Source organism: Hyla sarda, chromosome 7 (assembly GCF_029499605.1).
Source record: "Hyla sarda isolate aHylSar1 chromosome 7, aHylSar1.hap1, whole genome shotgun sequence".
Taxonomy (NCBI): domain Eukaryota; kingdom Metazoa; phylum Chordata; class Amphibia; order Anura; family Hylidae; genus Hyla; species Hyla sarda.
Window position 1 is genome coordinate 201,041,000 of NC_079195.1, and position 20,436 is coordinate 201,061,435.

General features: G+C 43.8%; 2 protein-coding genes across 4 annotated transcripts in view; one reads left to right on the forward strand and one right to left on the reverse strand.

Annotated features, from left to right (window-relative positions):
* The window catches only part of LRP8 (LDL receptor related protein 8), a 240,313-nt gene that overhangs the window by 73,677 nt on the left and 146,200 nt on the right, over window positions 1–20,436 (forward strand). The window lies entirely within an intron of this gene.
* The window catches only part of LOC130283050 (EPM2A-interacting protein 1-like), a 30,347-nt gene continuing 26,401 nt past the window's right edge, over window positions 16,491–20,436 (reverse strand). Inside the window, exon 2 of the mRNA XM_056532209.1 lies at window positions 16,491–17,245. Coding sequence (XP_056388184.1) covers window positions 17,243–17,245 — 3 coding nt within the window. The 3' untranslated portion in view covers window positions 16,491–17,242. The remainder of the gene's footprint in view (window positions 17,246–20,436) is intronic.

Here is a 20,436-nt window from a genome sequence, read left to right on the forward strand (position 1 = left end):
AAAACTTTGGTGCACTTAGAGGTCCCAATGGGAGGAGAACGGTGGTGAGCAAAATGCTGGATGCCCGAGGCAGCATGTGCATGCATGAGAGAGCAAAGATGGCGGGGGAGGACAGGAGCAGCGTATAGTAAACTGGACAACTATATACAGTGAATTGGACAGTGTATATAAAAAGTCTACACACTCTATTAAAATGCCAGCTTCCAATAATAATAACATAATAATGTTAAAGAATAAAATAAAGATTGTCATAACTTTTTCCACCTTTAGTCTCACCAATAACATTTAAATTGCAAAACAAACTTTGAAGGGGAAAAAAAGAAGAAAAAAAAAACACACTATAACCCGGTTGCATAAGTGTGCACACCGTCTTATTAAAGGGGTTATCCAGAAAAAAAACTTTATATATATATATATATATATATCAACTGGCTCCAAAAAGTTAAACAGATTTATAAATTACTTCTATTAAAAAAAATCTTAATCCTTTCAGTACTTATGAGCTGCTGAAGTAGAATTGTTCTTTTCTGTCTGTCTAAGTGCTCTCTGATGACACGTGTCTCGGGAGCTGTCCAGAGTAGAAGCAAATTCCCATAGGAACTGCAAAGAGCAGAATAGGTTTGCTATGGGGATTTGCTTCTACTCTGGACAGCTCCCGAGACAGATGTCATCAGAGAGCACTTAGAGAGAGCACTTAGACAGAAAAGAACAACTCAACTTCAGCAGCTGATAATTATTGGAAGGATTAAGATTTTGTAATAGAAGTCATATACAAATCTGTTTAACTTTCTGGAGCCAGTTGATCTATAAAAAAGTTTTTCCCTGGAATACCCCTTTAACTGGGGATGTGGCTGTGTTTAAAATTAACCAATCACATTCAAGAACATATTAAATAAGTCATTACGCACTTGCCTTAATTTTAAGTGACTTATTTAGGCTAGCTTTACAGTGCCGTTTTGCTCCCTCCCTCCGTTTTGGCTCTTTTTATTTTTTATTTTTTTTGGCCCCAAATCGGGTCAGAGCACAACTGACTCCACTGGGTCACCACTGGGCCCATTCACTTAAATGGGTTCGATCGGGGGTTTCTGGTAGTTTACATTAAAAAAAAATAATAATACATGCACTATATTTTTTTCTCCGCTGTTGTTCCAACAGGTTTGCCAACAGAGCTCCAGCGCCAATGTGAACAAGCTCTAGGATGTGTAGACTTTTTATATCCACTGTATATGTAGTAAGTTCTCATGTTCCTTCTAGTAATCGCAGCCTGTAGTTACAACGATATTTTAGTTCATCTTTGAGAAGACTAATTTTCAATGCAGTTTTGGCTGGTCATCTCAGAGATATTTTGCTGTACGTTTTGTCTAGCAGAGATGGATTAAAATACTATTATCCATGAAGTATGCCTCCTGCAGATTTATTTTCGGCCTCGGATCATTTATTAGAATTAGCATGTGCACTTACAGACACCTTCATAGACAAAATCAATGTTCAGGAGAATGAAGGTTATTGATGGACGGGCTGGGATCGATCATCTTTATCCTCATGGATATTGGTTCAGTTTAAGAATTGACTTGTCTGCCCTGAATGCAGACGACAAGTTTTCTCATTTTGGTTGTATGTTTTTAATTTCCTTATGACCGGGGGTTAGTTTATAGATTCATCACTAGAACATGTTTCGGCCTACGGTAGCCATAAACCGCTAATACTCAATTGTTGTATAAAAAACGTGAGCCACACGACTAAACAGCAAGTATGGAGCACCTCACGACAAGGAAAAGAATGTGGGCCACAGTAGTCATGTGATTTTTACAGGGGTCAAACACAGATCCGTCTCCAAATTGTTGACCTCTAGATATTGCAAAACACATGTCCATCAAGTTCAACCAAGCGACCATATAGATCAGTGGTCTCCAATCTGGGGACCTTCCAGATGTTGCAAAACTACAACTCCAGAATGCCCGGACAGCCGTTGGCTGTCTGGGCATTCTGGAATTGTAGTTTTGCAACGTTGGTAGGTCCACAGATTGGAGACCAATGATATAGATGAATATGAGGGGGGTATGGATAGTAGGGATGTAAGAAAAAAATCGATTCCTGCGATTATCGCGATTTTTCACTTGCCGATACTGAATCGATTCAAAATATTTTTGAATCGATTCTTTTAGTGATGTGGAATTTGTATCTCCTGATGCACAGAACAGCATGTCCCGGGCATCAGGAGATACAAGTTCCACATTTTGTCAGCCGGATCTGACGCGGCGGCGCTCTGGGTGTACGGAGCGGGCTCCGAATCGTGCCCGCTCCATACTCTGCGGCCCCCGGCTGATTTCAGCATCCGGGGGCCGCTGATGCATCATCGCCGCTAATATCCAGCATGCGGTGCTCTGCAGTGTGTATGGAGCGGGCTCCCGACTCGTGCCCGCTCCATACTCTGCAGCCCCTGGGTGTTCTCAGTAGCCGGGGGCCGCCGCTATTAGCCAGCATGCAGCAATCGCCGCGGCTGGCTATTAACCCTTTAGATCGCCGCTCTCAAAGCTGACAGCGGCGTCTAAAGGGACATGTGTATGCTCCCTGGTGGGCTAGATAGCCCCCCCCGCAGCGCGATCGCGGGCGGGTGATCCACTGTGGAGGTAGCCGGAGGGCTTACCTCTGCTTCCCTGCTCTCCGTGGCTCTGTCATTGATAGATCCTGGCTGGACCAGGCTCTATCAATGGATCGCAGATAAATGGAGTTCAATAGAACACTATTCATCTGTCTGAGGAATCTAATGATTCCTAAAAGACTAATAAAGTGTACAAAAAAAATTTTAAAAAAGTTTTAATAAAAGTGTAAAAGACATTGTTTTTTAGACAGAATCGGGATATATCGCGATGTATCGTCACCTAGACGGTATCTCGATATATCGGGATATATCGAATCACCACACTGGTATCGCGATTCGAATCGAATCGCCAAATTCTTGGTGATTCACACCCCTAATGGATAGTAGATCTTCTTATGGGTGGGACAACCCTCTTCAACTTAACTGATGCCCATGTTGTGGGGAACCATATTGGACAGGTGGAGATGATCGGTCTGCCAAGACCTTATGACCATCTAAAGAACATCAGTGTATTGGCTTAAGGGGTTATCCATGATTTTTATTTCTTTGAATGTGAGACAGGGGCAGTAAAGTTAATCTAGTAACTAATATACTTCACTTCTTTCACATGGCCGTTCGCGTCCGACCCATTAAGGGTCCCATCTGCATCAGATGCAAACGGCTACTATCGGGTCCCGACTGACCACATTCAATTTTACAGGAGTTTAGCAGAGAAAAAATACTACCTGCACATTTTTTTTCTTCACTAAAGTCTTGTTTTTCTGCCTGAATTGCCAACAGAACTCCAAATAGCGGATTCCGACGGCAATGTGAATGAGGCCTTACCTGTGTGTGGTGTCTGGTATCAAATTTCTTTGTCTTTCTTTTTCCAGGAAGTTCAGTACTTGCAGCCTACAAAATGAGTGTTGTTTCGGACCTTTCCCAGCTTGCTGTGTGGCCCAAGAAAATACATCACAAGTCAGGTGCTGAAATGTGGCTAGGGTGCTTCACCTGTTGTGTGTGAAGCCAGCCTCCTGATGACATTACCAGCGCACATGTGCATGCACTCCTCATCAGACAGGTCCAAAGCTTATGTGTCAGGTGATGTCAGGTGAAGTCATGTGATCAAAGGGAGCGTGGCTGTGCTGCAATGGGTGGGGCAACCGATGTGTGGGAGGGAAAAAGTCACCTCCCACCTTGAAACAAAGGATCCCTGGGTATTCTAGTTTGAAGGAGGCCACGGAAACCGAAAGTAGCCAGTTCCCAAAAACAAATCATCAGCGTGAAGGTGGACACAGGACACAACCATTACCACCAACACAAGCACAGATCCTTGGTAATGATCTGTATAACACCTAATTACTAAAGTCATCTGATGTTGGATAACCCCTTTAAATCCTTGAAGTCTAGTAAAAAAAATTTGCATATAGAATTTAGAATGTAGTGCAGATAAAGGGGGTAGGGGTAGGAGTAGATAAAGGCTGGCTATTGAGAGTAGAGATTTTTAACCCCCAAAAAAATGAATGGAAAAATGGCTTTAGAAACTAGGGGGAGGGGAATTCCACTATGGGTACTTTCACACCATGCTTTCAGCCTATGGCTGCCGCATCCGGCTGGGGGAGGGGAAAACCGTGCGGATCGGCGCTGAAATCCATGGACTTTAATGACCCGGTCGGAGTTATCGTTTGACTCAGGTCGGCTCATTTCTGCCCTTTGACTGGACCTAAAACCGTACTAACGGTGACTCCAGTCGGCTCATTAAAGTCAATGGATTTCAGCACTGGTCCGGCTGATGTACGGGAGTGCACGGTTTTCCCCTCCCCCAGCCGGATCTGGCAGCCATAGGCTGAAAACGTGGTGTGAAAGCACCCTTAGGGAGAATGCAGCGGGGGGTTTCCCTTCTTCTGTAGCAGGTGTCACATTTCAGCTCCCGATAATAATACTCTCTAGCAGCTCGCAGGTTGCTTCTATTGGCCATGTAATCAATGCTCTTGTCTGATTCCATCAGCTGCTCCATCTATTATTTGCAGCAGAGGCTGACAGCCGCTGGGAAGATGGGGACCAGACCGAGCGTTCGGCAAACAGATGCTGTAGAATAAATAGCTGAACATTGAATTAATCTGGGATGAAATTACTATCGGAATGCAATATCTGTGTGATCCATAGATGCTTCTGTAGGCCCATGTGACTGGCTTCCAGAAAGACTTAACACATTTTAGTCCCATTTTCCAATTTTTTTTAATTGCTCCCCCACCCCCATCGCCTCCACAAAATATTTTTTGCTTATTTATACTCTGCAGTTTTTTACCAAAACAACTTGTCTTCAATTAAATGGAATCAAAATGTTTGCTTTAAATAGACCCATAGATGAGTTCTTGGCTTTGGACAAGTACCTATTCATAAGAGAGGTCCCACAGCGAAAAGCTGATCTCTGTGTTCCTGCTGGTGCTTCCTTTCTGAATTTCCTCAACGCATCTGCAATGCCCTGAATTGGGCATCATTATTTAAGGGAATCATATCACAGAAAAAGTGATGCTTCTATATGTTACTCACTAGGTCATGCAGATGTTTTACATGTCCTTTTTGTGTCTAGCTTCTATGTTGGGCTCACAAATCCCTCTTATTTGCTGCTCACTCATTCTGACATCCACTGCTCAGGAAGGGGTGTGTCTGAGGCAAGCACTGAGCCCGCCCTCACTCATTATGCATTCACTTCCTCCCAGAGTCTGCTGTGCAGTGCTGGGTCGTAGTAACCTAGTTCATAAGGTTATAATAAGAAATCTCTGTACGGTTTCCTGATATATTTATACATAGTTATTTGGTCGCCCCTAAGCCTTCTTTTTTCTAAATTAAATAACCCTAATTCTGATAATCTTTCTGGGTACTGTAGTCCTCCCATCCCCCATATTATCCTGGTTGCCCGTCTTTGAACCCTCTCCAGCTCCACTATATCTTTCTTGTACACTGGTGCCCAGTACTGTACACAGTATTCTATGTGTGGTCTGACCAGTACTGTACACAGTATTCTATGTGTGGTCTGACCAGTACTGTACACAGTATTCTATGTGTGGTCTGACCAGTACTGTACACAGTATTCTATGTGTGGTCTGACCAGTACTGTACACAGTATTCTATGTGTGGTCTGACCAGTACTGTACACAGTATTCTATGTGTGGTCTGACCAGTACTGTACACAGTATTCTATGTGTGGTCTGACCAGTACTGTACACAGTATTCTATGTGTGGTCTGACCAGTACTGTACACAGTATTCTATGTGTGGTCTGACCAGTACTGTACACAGTATTCTATGTGTGGTCTGACCAGTACTGTACACAGTATTCTATGTGTGGTCTGACCAGTACTGTACACAGTATTCTATGTGTGGTCTGACCAGTACTGTACACAGTATTCTATGTGTGGTCTGACCAGTACTGTACACAGTATTCTATGTGTGGTCTGACCAGTACTGTACACAGTATTCTATGTGTGGTCTGACTAGTGATTTGTACAGCGGTAGAATTATTTCCTTGTCGTGGGGATCTATGCCCCTATTGATGCACCCCATAATTATATTTGTCTCTTCATCCAATCACTGCAGGCTGCTCTGTAACACCTTCCTCTATATTTTCAGACCGGAGTTTGATAGACAGGACAGGAGTGAGCACAGAGGAGCGCTAGTTCTGCCCTCACTTCCTAAACGTTGTCCCTGCCTGTGCTTCAGCTGAGTTCAAAATGATACTGTAGCTTGACAGGACTATGTTTTGGATGGTATGGGGACCCCTAGTGTCATTTTTTTATGAGCCGTGATTTCAGTAAAAAATATTAAAGGGAACCAATCCTAAGATTTTACCATATACTATGCGCGGCACCAGCTGCAGACACAGTTTGGAAAGCACTGACCTAGTGCATACACCAGAAAAACTTTAGATAGATGGATACATTGAACACAACCTGCGATGGGTGCCATCCCATCACAGTGATGTCCATCACCCACAGGCTATTATGGTATCTGTTTTAATGGATATTCTTAAAGGGGTTATCCACCATAACGTGATTTTAGTACGTACGAGGCAGACAGTAATAGACATGCTTAGGAAGAATCTGTGTTTGTCTTGGGGCTAAATGGCTATGTTGTGAGATTACCATAACTCTGTGGATAGCTTTTTGTGAACTGGAATTTCCTGTTTGACTTTTTCTTTTTTGCCTCCAAATGCCATAATCCCATAATTCCATTTTCCTCCCTCCCACACATCAGCCACCCCACCCATTGAATCATAAATGAGCTGCATCCATTCAAAAGACCTGTGGTTTTCAATCAGGGTGCCTACAGCTGTTGCATTAGTTGCAGATTGATGTCTCTCCCACCAAGCGATCCCTCCACCCATTGAAGCAGACAGACTCCCTGTCATCAGCTGACTGGTGAGTCAGGTCTTGGCCGCATTGCAAGCTGGGAAAAATCTGAGACAACAGTCATTTTGTATGCTGTTAAAAATAAATATTGGGTTGAAAAATCACAGAAGAATTGTGAGAAAACCATCACACACAGGTACATACACTGTATTATGAACTACACTAACTTTACAGCCCCTGTAGCATAGTCAAATATATACAATTCCTGGAATACCCCTTTAATGTTGGCTTTCTTCCAAAAACTGCAGCACACCAGTCCATGGGTTGTGTCTGGTATTTAGTACCAGTACATGTGTCCTTATCCCCTGTCCACAGAATCCAGTGGCTAGGGGATAAGTGTCTGATTGTGGAGGTCCAACCGCTGGGACCACCCTGCGATCTCCTGCCTGGCACCCCAGCTCTCTCCATGCACAGAGCAATCTCAATTTCGTGCATGGATTACTGTCGACCACGGCATGAAGCGGTGGTTGACACACAGACTCTGTGGGGAGATTTATCAAAACCTGTCCAGAGCAAAAGTTGCTGAGTTGCCCATAGCAACCAATCAGATTTCTTACTTTCATTTTTCAGAGGCCTTGTTAAAAATGAAAGAAGTGATCTGATTGGTTGCTATGGACAACTAATCAACTTTTTCCTCTGGGCAGGTTTTGATAAATCTCCCCCAGTGTATCTTTGGCTCTCCCATAGAAATACATGGAGGGGTGTGTTGTTCATTGCTTAGTGCCGTGGTAGACAGGAATCCGTGCAAAAAGTGGAGGTCTCTACATGCATGGAGAGAGCCGGGGGTCCCAACGGTCTGACCCTCCACGATCAGGCACTTATCCCCTATCCACAGGATTCTGTAGGTAGGGGATAAGTACTCGTGTAACCAGGGCTGTGAAGTCTGTAGATAAATGTTCTGACTCCGCAGTTTTTTGTACTTCCGACTCTGACTCCCCGACTCCTCTGTATTTCATACATTCCTTAAAGGAAAGAAAGGCAACATATCTGTCATTACCACAGGACTACTGGCTGGGAAGCCAACAGTCTACTGTATTGAACAGTTTGTGTGCTGATCTGCTGCTGAAGATAGGGCAGTGGGAGGATCCAGGAAGGGGCATTTATTATAAAACATGATTTCCCTAGCAGAATCCCATAGTCAAGTTTAAAGTTTAAGCTAACAATCGAGTTTACAAGTTTTTATAGCCTTAGCTGAATGGCAGCAGTTTTTCCAATGGTTTACAGCTTCAGCCTTGAACTATTCACCCTCCATTCCCTTCACTTATACAAGTGTCTCTAGTCCTGCAAAAAACATATTTACTTAATCCCTTATCAGTGAGAGGCTCGGTGCATTGTTTGCCAACTCCAACTCCAGGTCCCCAAAATTTCGTCCATCTCCGACTCCACAGCCCTTCATGTAACTGAGTTCCCGTTTAAGCAGCAATACCAGACACGATCCATGGACGGATTTGCTGCTGTTTTTGGAAGAAAGACAACTTTAAGAATATCCCTTAAACAGATGCCATAATAGCCTATGGGTGATGGATATCACTTTGATGGGATGGCACCTTTCACAAGTTGTGTTCCATGTATACATCTTAAGTTTTTTCTGGCACGTGCGCAAGGTGGGTGTTTTCCAGAACTATGGGGGAGATCTATCAAAACCTGTCCAGAGGAAAAGTTGCCAAGTTGCCCACAGCAACCAATCAGATTGCTTCTTTCATTTTTGAAAAGGCCTCTGCAAAATGAAAGAAGCGATCTGATTGGTTGCTATGGGCAACTCAGCAACTTTTCCTCTGGACAGGTTTTGATAAATCCCCAGTGGGTCTCCAGCTGTTGCAAAACTACAACTCCCAGCATGCCCGGACAGCCGTTGGCTGTCCGGGCATGCTGGGAGTCGTAGTTTTGCAACAGCTGGAGACACATTATTTGGAAAACACTGCACTAGATGGAAACAATTAAATTAGATGTGAACAAGGCCTTATGACACAGTTACGAGAACGTCTAAGATATTAAGACGCTCGAGGTGTATGCCGCCACAGAGGAGATGAACACTAAATGAATGGCGGTAAATGTAATTTCTTTCTATGCTGTCTCATGTCTGCTATTTTATAATAGGCTGGGAATACAGTAGCCTGAACATCTTTTCTCTGTCACAAGGTTAGTTTACTGTAGAGCAGGAAGGTGGCCATCGTGCTGTCAGCCCTCACACATTGCAGAAGATTATTATATGTAATATTATTAGTCCTATCAGACTGGAGACTGTCCCTGGGGAAACGGGGGAGTTCAAGGTTGTTTTCTCTCGGAGAATCTGAAAAGCGATGTGATTTGTCTCGAATGCGAAGTCGGACGTGATTATATCATAGCCTGTCTTTAGATTATGTCTGCAATCTCCTCTCTGCCTTATCTGTATTACTTCACAATAGAAGTGGTGCGGCACTGCTGCTGGTGTCCTGGGGTGTAAGACGGCAGATGGATGCTAGTGTAGCGGTGTTGCTGGAGGTGGTGCTCAGATATGGCAAGCAATGTACAGATCAGTCCATAAGAAACAGAAAATATCGGCACTCACCAATTCAGCTTGCAAGTCTTCTTTATTGAAGCATACTTACAAAAAGGGTACAGAAGAGAAGGGTAGTGGGGGGGGGGGGACAGTGAATGGCGACCGAGCTCCTGTTTCACACGCTTGGCGTTCTTCGTCCGGCCATTTCATCATGGCCGGACGAAGCACGCCAAGCGTGCGAAACAGGAGCTCGGTCGCCATTCACTGTCCCCCCACTACCCCTCTCTTCATTACCCTTTTTGTAAGTATGCTTCAATAAAGAAGACTTGCAAGCTGAATTGGTGAGTGCCGATATTTTCTGTTTCTTAAGGACTGATCTTATCTGTATTACAGTAAGGCACATCCCATTACGTTGTGTTTTTATTGTAATTTACACCTTTTGCTCGGCTGTACTATCCAAATTACTTTATTGTATCAGGACTTAAAGGGGGACTCCGGTAGGGGACATCTTATCCCTTATCCGCACGATAGGGGATAAGTGTCTGTTTGTGGGGGGTCCGATCGTTTGGACTGCGGTCTCTTGCCCGGCGCCCCGGTAATTCTCATGCACAGTGTGATCTCCGCTCCGTGCCGGATAACTGTCAACAAAGCACAGCCCCCTCCATGTATCTCTATGGGAGAGCCGGAGATACACGAACACTGTATCCTTGGCTCCTCTATAGAGATGAATGGAGATGTCCACCATGGCTGCTCCAAATGCTAGGAGAGCCATGGTTCTGAACATAAATGTTAAGAACACCTGTGAATAGTGGATAAGATGTCCTTTACCAGAGTTCCGCTTTAAATGGGTTGTAAGGTTATTATATTCTACTAACAGAATTCTGAGTAAAGGGGTTATCCACCATAAGGTGATTTTAGTATGTACCTGCCAGACAATAATGGACAATCTTAGGAAGGATCTGTGCTTGTCTTGGGGCTAAATGGCTATGTTGTGAGATTACCATAATGCTGTGGCTATCTTTTTCTGAACTGGTTGGATTTCGTTCTCAAACTCCAAATCCAATAATTCCACAAATAAGCTGCATTCCATTCAAAAGACCAGTGTTTTCTAACCAAGGTGCCTCCAGCTGTTGCAAAATGATCTCTCTCCCACCCAGCGGTCCCTTCACCCATTGAAGCAGGCAGGCTCCCTCTGATTATCTGACCAGTGATGTCACGTTTCGACACACTGCAACCTGGGAAATTTTGTATCCTGCTAAAAATAAATATTGAGGCCAAAATGACAGAAGAATTGGGAGACAACTGTCACACACAGGTACAGACACTATATTATGAACTACATGAACTTTACAGCCCCTGTAGCATAGTCATATAAAAAGAAAAATCCTGGAATACCCCTTTAATAGAGGTGGGATCCCTTGTTCAGGACGCTCGTGTTTTAGCCAAAGTGGAAGACTGCTATGAAATGTGTTCTTACCTCGGGAGGTTCCATGCATTACACACGCACACTCTCCTTTGGTTTTCATTGGTAACACTGCAATACTCTGTTTCTCCTCTGGAGGCGTTGCAGGTAAATTAAACACCTGCCAGGTTTCCACACATCTGTTTTCAAGAAGTCCCATAAGCAGTAATCCCTGTGATTTGCTTATCCAAAGATCCTGTAGAAAACAATAGCGTATCGAACCATAGGCTTCATGCTTCTTGATTCATGTGACAACCAACCATGACTTGGGGACCTGTTGAAGATGTCACAGCAGCTAACTTTGTTATCCTTGTCGGACCTCATTTAATCCAATGGGCCAGAGTAAGTGACTCCAGTAGGGTCATTTTCCATCAGTATCTGGCGTTTGGCCCAGACTGAAAACCACAGCAAACCATGGTTTTCAGTCTGGGCAAAAGCTGGATACGGTAAGAAAGAATGACCAAACCAGAGTCACTGACTCTGTTTGGCTCATTGGATTGAATGGGATATGGCAAGGGGGGTTTGAAATTTCTCCCGCCATATCTGGCTCCTGGAAGCACAATACATGGTATGAATGCACTACTACAATCAGTTTATTCTCCAAACTTATACGCGTTTTGAATCAGACCTTTAAGACTGGCATGCTGCGATTGCCTCTGTGCCATCTGGCTGCTTGGAATAAAGACGCTGTAGTTGAGTTGAAACATTGCATAATTAATAAGAAGGAATAGAGGTTTTTCTACTATGATTGATGATCCCACTTTTTGGGGACTGATATCTGTAGACCTGCAACTATTTAATCCAGTTAGGACTTAGACCTTGAGTATGGAAGGCGACTGACACTCCTCAACATTGAAATTACAACACGAGGAAGACCTGGAATGATGTAAATTACCGGATCGATAGACATGCTAACGATTTGCAAATGAGGATAAAAAATTGGAAACCTACGGTAATATTCGGAGCTCCTATATTTGTGCAGTATGGGCGCAACACGCAGAAGTACTTGCACTTGACATTCTATCAATGAGGATATTAATGGTTGTCTGAGGAATGTTTTAGTCTGCAGAATGCACTTGGGTGCTCAGCTGGCAGCTCCCTTTGCTGGTTTTGCCCCATGCCATGGTAGCACTTTAGGCCACACAGGCTACTCACAGTTGCTCAAACAACATGTGGCTTGGAATTGTCATTTTGAACAATGACTTCTGGGACACTTTACAGAAATGGCTGTACCACTGGTTCCACGACCACATTAATGAATGCCATAATCCCATGGCCTCTTTTTTCTGTTGTCCACACAGTCTAAGTTATAAAGAGGAACTTATCGCTGAAGAGGATAGACCTTCATTGCCATCTTGCTCTTCACCATTATAATCTGGTGTGAGGTCAGTAACACCCATAATTGGTCGTGTCCATGCAAGCTTCTTCTGATGGTTTGTCTTGACACTCTTTCCCACCCTAGGCCTGGTATATGACGTCCCATTTCACTCCCAGTACAGAATAGTTTACTATTAAGCTCTTTTAATATGACGATCTGTCTGTGCCGAGGTTCACCTCTGTGCACCTGTTGCGTTTATCGTTGATCTCCCAAGCACTCTTGGCCTATGCACATAGCAACTCCAAGGTCTCTCAGATTAAAGGGGTACTCAGGTGGAAAACTTTTTTTTTTTAAATCAACTGGTGCCAGAAAGTTAAACAGATTTGTAAATTACAGTGTCTATAGAGAAGCATAAAGAAATATCGGCACTCACCAATGTGGCTGTGAAGTCTTCTTTATTGAGACATACTCACAAGTAAGGGTACAGAAGAGAGGGGTGGTGGGGGGACAAGTGGTGGCGACCGAGCTCCTGTTTCACACGCCTAGCGTGCTTCGTCCGGCCGGTATGTCTCAATAAATAAGACTTCACAGCCACATTGGTGAGTGCCGATATTTCTTTATGCTTCTCTATGGACACTGTGAATATTGTCTATCATATCTGAGCACCGCCTAAGGCAAGACAGCTACACCTGTTCCCACTCGCCATCCTACCTCCAGCACACTCCAAAACGCAGTGCCGCACCATCTCCAAAGAGATTTGTAAATTACTTCTATTAAAAAATCTTAATCCTTCCAGGACTTATTAGCTGCTGAATACTACAAAGGAAATTCTATTTTTTTTGGAACACAATGCTCTCTGCTGACATCACAAGCACAGTGCTCTCTACTGTCCAGAGTAGGAGAAAATCCCCATAGCAAACATATGCTGCTCTGGACAGTTCTTAAAATGGACAGAGATGTCAGCAGAGAGCACTGTGTTCCAAAAAGAAAAGAATTTCCTCTGTAGTATTCAGCAGCTAATAAGTACTGAAATGATTAAGATTTTTTAATAGAAGTAATTTACAAATCTGTTTAACTTTCTGGCACCAGTTGATTTATTTGGAGTCTGGAAGGAATTTTTACCTCTAGTATGAGTTTTTTTTTTGCCTTCCTCTGGATCAACTCAGTAGGGACTCAGTAGGGATATAGGTTGAACTTGAAGGACTCTGGTCTTTTTTCAACCTTATGAACTATGTTACTATGATTAAAAAAAAAAAAAAAAAGTTTTCCACTGGATTACCCCTTTAAGCATTCTGTCCCTCTCACTTTGCCACAAGTGCCAATACCTGGCACGTTGACAAATGGAGGCATTGCGCAGTCATACTCTATTGACTTGATTCAATTTCTGAGGTTTCATGTGGCAAAAAAAATATGCTTTCGATCGGGCTTTTGAGGCTTGCCCATCTTGGTGTTGTCATTTTATTGTTGATCATTGTAGATCTAAGTAATGTCCTTCGAAAGCAAGGTTAGTCATGAGGACGCCTTACAGATTCCTTTATTTCTAACACTGAAAATACAGCCTTGCTTTTAACACATTGTTCACATATTTTGGTTAAATTGCAGTGTTGGCAGCAATTTTTCAAAACTGTGATATAAACTATAGTGTGAACACTGCCTAAAAGTGTTAACGTGGCTTTTGGATTTATTAGGAAAGTGGGAGAGAGGGATCCATAATATGTATCTTTTTTTCTAATTATAAAAATGAGACCTTTTACCACGGTGTTCGATATTTTGGATTGGGATTTGCCAGTTACGTTATTAGCCTCGCAGTTAATTTCATTGGCACCGATTGCGTTTGGGTTCACAGTGGCCTCATGGAAGCGTGTCACCGCTCTGGCTGGCAGGTTAGAGCCGGGGGATTTTTAGTCAGAAGGTGTTTAATCAGGAGCTGTCCATTTCCTGGCGTTGGTGTCGCTTGTTTTCTGCAGGTGCCGCATGTTAATTGATTGAGAAATATAGTTTGTCAAAGTCCCGAAGCTGTGAAACTTTGATAGACTTGAAGACACGATTTAACGTGATCTCAGCCTTGTGGAGATTGCCGAGACGTAATAATGTCTGTGGTAAGACGTCTGTTTCTGGGCACGATCTTGATCTTTTGTTCCCCATATAAGTTAGAGATGGGGCTGATATTTAAAGGGAATGTGTCACCTAGATTTATTTGACAAATTAGAGCCAGGTACTAAAATATGTTATTCCTAATGTTTCTATTTTATTTATTGTAATAGTTTTTTTTTTATTTCTTAGTTTATTTTTCCTCAAGGCAGCCATATTGAGCTCCTGCTTTGCTCTGTTAACAGCATTTAATGATATTCTCTACAGCAGTTACGTGGACCATAGGAAAGATTGCGCCGCAGGGGTCTTGTTTTTGTTTTTTTAGGCATGACCGGTACAGGGATTAGGGTGTGTGTGTGGGGGGGGGGGGTTGAGCTTTGATCATCGTCTAATGTGAATGGCTTAATCAGGTTTTATCTGTATTCTGGTGTCACACTTCATTGTAATCCTGTCCGTGATAAGCGGGAGATTGCTAAAAACTTTCCTCTACATAACAGAGTGCTGCTGCTCAGATGAAAGAAAATACTTTATTTACCTTACATGGATATTGCAACGTCTCTGAACCGCCACAGATGAAGTCACACTGTCTTTCTACTATCTCAAGGCTAATTCCCCAATCCCACTTTCTGTAATCCCTCATGCTAAGGCTGTTACTAGAGACAGATTTCCCCTAAAAACAGACAGTTGACAGCAGATTGCAGGGAAGTGAGACACCTAGTGGCCAAGACTTTAGAGCTGTATTTCTGGGGAAAGGAGACATTTTTGGTCTATTAAGTGATGTAGAAAATATTTAGGAATTACATAAAATATGAAATGGAGGGAGATTGTTTGTTTGAAATGACCATTTATTGGAAATATGAAAACCCTGCCTCTGTATTTATCACTTTATCCAACATATGTTAAGTGCTGAAGTCTTATTTTTGCTGTGTGGCTACATTAGGACCCCTGGAGAAAAAAAAGTATGCTAACACACCGGTAGTTAATAGCAGACTAATTCAGTCCAATAAACTCAATGGGTATGCCAAGGTAGTACAGTACATTGGTATTGCTTTTTCCTGACCTATACTGATGATGTACAGCAAAAACCATATGTTCATGTAACCTATGACCAAATCTTCTATACGCAGTTCCAGAGCAGTATCAATAGAGTTAAAAATGTTCTCTGAAATAGAACTGAACAGATAGCCGAGCCAGGAGGCGAGACATTACATTGCTTACAAAGCGACAGACTAATCAATAGTACATCATTTTTGTTTTTCCTTCTGATATGACAACACTCCCGGTTGTAGAGAAAAGATCTTTTTGAATTCCTTACCTCTCAGTATCTTAAGGCTAAGACTACAAGTTGTGTGAATGTTGCGGAATTTCCAAGCAGAAAATTTAACATCAATATAGATGGGATTTAAAGCGTTAATCACAATTCGCTCCGGCTACAGGGCATTTTTTAAACTTCCTGGGCAGTCCCGTAACCAGAGACTTGCCCCTTAGGCTGCATTCACACTGAGTAATTCAAGAGGAATTTACTCGAGTAATTCCTCTTGAATTCTCCTCTCCAAATTATTGCCCATCTCCTCTGCACATTGGCTTTTTAATGTTTTTTTTCTGCTGTCCTGTTCACACTGCGGAAATTCTGCTAGCAGAATTCCAACGCTGTGTTCCTTTCCGCTTGAAGAAAGAACATGTTCATTCTTCAAGGTGAATCTGCAAGCAAAATCTAATAGAAGTCAATGGTAAAAAAAAAATTCTGCCCAACATCATTTTTAAGCGGAATTCCGAAAAGTAGATTAAATAGCCTCTTTCTTCATTCCTCTTCATTTCCACATGGAAATACCACTTGAATTCCGCTCGAATTCCGCTTGATGGATAAAATGACAGAAGACAACAATTTCCTGACCAAAATTATTCCTTGTGAATTCCTCTTGAATTCCTTAGTGTGAACGCACCCTTCTGGGACAGCCTTCAATATTCTGAACTCTGCCCGGTCAACTTACCAGTGGCATCTTGCCATCTCCCCCCCCAAATGCTCTGGACCCCATCTTTAGCAGCAGTGACTGCCTGCTCAGCCAATCACCGATCAAGACAGGACTCCATTTCAGCCGATAATTGGCTGAGCGGGTTCTCATTGCTGTTAAGGACAAGTGTCTCCAAAGGTGGGGTCCAGAGCATTCAGGGGGAAAGACCCCTGACAGGGCAGAATTCCGGAGATTGCAGGGTGTGTCCCAATAGTTGCTTCCCCTCCCAAAGCCATTCCCTGCAATCAGACACTTATACCTTGTGAATAGGGGATAAGTTTTTCCAAATCGGAGTACCCCTTTAAAATTTGCAACAGTATTTTATTGTTGTTTATGCAGCAGCACATCTGCAATATATCCATGACATTGTTAAGACTGCATTTGGATTCCATATTTTCTATGGTGATCTACACATATATAGCCCAGTAATAGATCACTCTTACTATTACACTCATTGGGGCTTAGTCTACTGAAAAGATCAGGATTACTTGACATGTGCCATCCACCCAAGGCTCCTGCCATCATACAGTACTATCGGTCCAGTCCTCGCTCAGTTCTCGCTCAGAGCTGGATGGTCTGCTTCATAACTGAGCCTAAATGACCCCTTTGAGGCCCTTCAGGCTTTCACCTGGTGTCTGCCAATGGGGTCCTTCAGGTTTTCGCCTGGTGTCTGCCAATGGGGTCCTTCAGGTTTTCGCCTGGTGTCTGCCAATGGGGTCCTTCAGGTTTTCGCCTGGTGTCTGCCAATGGGGTCCTTCAGGTTTTCGCCTGGTGTCTGCCAATGGGGTCCTTCAGGTTTTCGCCTGGTGTCTGCCAATGGGGTCCTTCAGGTTTTCGCCTGGTGTCTGCCAATGGGGTCCTTCAGGTTTTCGCCTGGTGTCTGTCATTTTACTGGTAAATAACAGGGCAAAAAAATACTGCTTGCTAAATATTTGTCCTGTTATTTTATTGGATTATGTATGTCCGAGCCTTCAACACTGATGTGAACTTAACCTTTTGGCTACAGAAGTTGTATTACAACTGTGTCTATGAGGCCTAACAGCCAGTGCCACATGGGCACGAAGGGTTAACCAATACTGACCCAAATATGTCATATAAAGTGAGTCTGATAACCTTTCACAAGTTTTCAGCGCGCTTGTACATTCAGGCCGCACAGGTTCCTTTAACCAGACTGAGACCCAGCTGGGATGGAGAGAGGCTAGTCCTCTGCCAAACCACTCCCTGGTGCCATCTGACAAGGCATGTTACTAGAGGGGCTGGTGGAAATGGGACGCTGCCAATGTTATTAATAGGGCTGGAATAGATTAAGGAGCTGGTGTATTGTAGATAATGTGGTCATTGTAGACAAACTAACCATGTGGCGTTTCAAAGCTTAAGGGGAAATAGTCAAAATGTTAGTTTCGCAGATGTATGTTTCTTATGTATTCCGCATAATTCCACTTTATTTTAGAGTTTAAGGGTAGGGTCATATGGATAAGTTTAAGGGTAGGGACATATTTTGCTGCATATTTTCTGCAGCTGATTTTGCTACCCATTCATGTCAAATACACAGAAAAATACACCATGTGTGACCCTACCCTTAACCTATGTTGGAAATACTTTTTAGCCAGATGAACAACTACTTAAAAACCTAAAAGTGGTGGTTGCCTTTGCCTTATCTCCACTTCTCCACTCTATTAGACATCTATCTTTTATTTTTTTCCCTCTATTCCGTCCTACAAGTAGAAAAACCATGACTGAAAGCTAGATCCATCCCATGGCCGACACAAATGGTGCCTGATGGCACTATTGACTTAGAGAGGACCTGTTAGGAATTTTTTAAGGCTTTAAAGTGGGGCATGGCTATATAGGGCTTTTGACCCGCAATGCATACATACCTCTCATTGACCTCTCCAGCTCCAAGATACCAGAGTTTAAAAAAGGTAGGCCTCGGAGCCCACTGGGTGTTCCCTTCGGTTGCTAGAGACCAGCACAGTTCAGCCCCTTCCCCAGTTGGACACTTCATTCTTTGTGGTTTCGTCCTCTACCCCCAATTGACAGGAAAGTGACTAACTGGTAAAGGGGCCTTATGTTGTTGGGCTCTTGCAACCGAGGGAAATGCCCAATGGGCTCAAAAGCCTTATCTGCTGATCTTTTTTTACAGAATCATATTTTGGCGCTGGAAGGTTTCAGGGTCAAAAGCTTTGTGCAACCATGCCCTTAATTTTTTACCCTAAAAACCTGCTGCAGGCCTGCTTTAAGGAACCCTTAAATGGGCACTGTCAGGTACAATAACTTTTGATATGTTATAAAGCATGCAAAAACAATGTTTTGCTATTGCTTTCATCAGAAAATTTTCAGTATTTCATACTGAAAAAGCAAGGAAAAAAAGTGGCCACTAGGGGTCCCCCTGCCTCCTGGGACACATACCAGTCCTGCAGTGTCCAACTGTCATGGATACCATGAGTGATTGACAGGGCCGCAGGCAGGTCCAGACATGCTGTGCTTGCTCTTGGCCCTCTGTGAGTCAAAGCAGAGTGAGGGAAGAGGAGTAGTCATCACAGTGAGGAGAAGAGAGGGACACGCCCCATGTCTCTGCTTGGACAGAAACCTCACGAGCAATGATGGTAAGTAAATAAAGGTAATTCTGAGAGAAATATAGGTCGTAGACACATACAAATTAGATGTACATGATCAGTATGAGGTACTGAGCAACATTTTTTTTTGGGGGGGGGGGAGGGGGCTTTAAACATTGGATAGCTGTTGGACAAACATTTGATCAGCTGTCTGTCCCGATTCCTCTGTACACATGGATGTTTGGCTTGGCCTAGTATATGTGTGTTCGAAATGAAAAGGAGAGGTAAGCAACTTGGTGGCGGTCTATCTCTCTGAGGACAAGCGGGTTGGGCGGGAAAAATCCAACATGCCCGAGATGGATCAAGCATGTTGGATTTCTGTCCCCACCTATTTTCTGTTGTGTATATAGGGCCTTATATGACACTTTCCATTATGGTGTACGTCGGGGAAGAATATTACTGCAAGCTACCGTATTTTTCGCCTTATAAGACGCACTTTTTCTTCTGGGGGGGAAAAAAGTCGGTGCGTCTTACACTGCGAATACACACCTATCGCGGCGGTCCCTGCGGCCATCAACGGCCGGGACCCGCGGCTAATACAGGACATCACCGATCGCGTTGATGCCCTGTATTAACCCTTCAGACGCGGCGATCAAAGCTGACCACCGCATCTGAAGGGAAAGTGGCACTAACCCGGCTGTTCAGTCGGGCTGTTTGGGACCGCCGCGATTTCACCGCGGCGGTCCCGAACAGCCTGACTGAATAGCCGGGTTAGTGCTTACAGGACACCGGGAGGGACCTTACCTGCCTCCTCGGTGTCTTCTCCATTCAGGGATCCCCTGTATGGCCGGCTCTCTCCTTCCTCGTCATCACGTCGTCGCGTACGTGCGTCGGCGTGCGTAACGACGTGATGGTGGCGACGGACAGCGATGATACCCGGCTGGCAGCAGAGACGTTCTGGAGCGATGGGGGACACGGCGACAGCGATGGAGCGACATCCAGGGCAGCGGTGACCGGTCCGGAGCAGCGTGGAGACGCGAGTATTACCTCCTATGCAGTGGTCTTCAATCTGCGGACCTCCAGATGTTGCAAAACTACAACTCCCAGCATGCCCGGACAGCCAACGGCTGTCCGGGCATGCTGGGAGTTGTAGTTTTGCAACATCTGGAGGTCCGCAGGTTGAAGACCACTATTGGGTTCAAAATCTTTATTTTTTTAGATTTTGCACCTATAAATTGGGTGCGTCTTATACGCCGGTGCGTCCTATAGGGCGAAAAATACGGTACACTATTCTTTCTGTCAAATATGTCATAATGTGTCAAGAAGGATGCGAATAGAGCCTGCGGTGTGAATGTGAATAGAGTCTTGGCTATAATTTGGGCTCTGTCTCTGGAATTAGCAGAATTCTGGACTGAGCTGTAGCCCTGAATAGAGAAGTGACCACACAGACCTAACCACTATATTCCAAGCTCTCAACGTATTGTGAAAAGCAGTTTTCCTTAAAGTTCAGTAAATGCTTTAAAATAG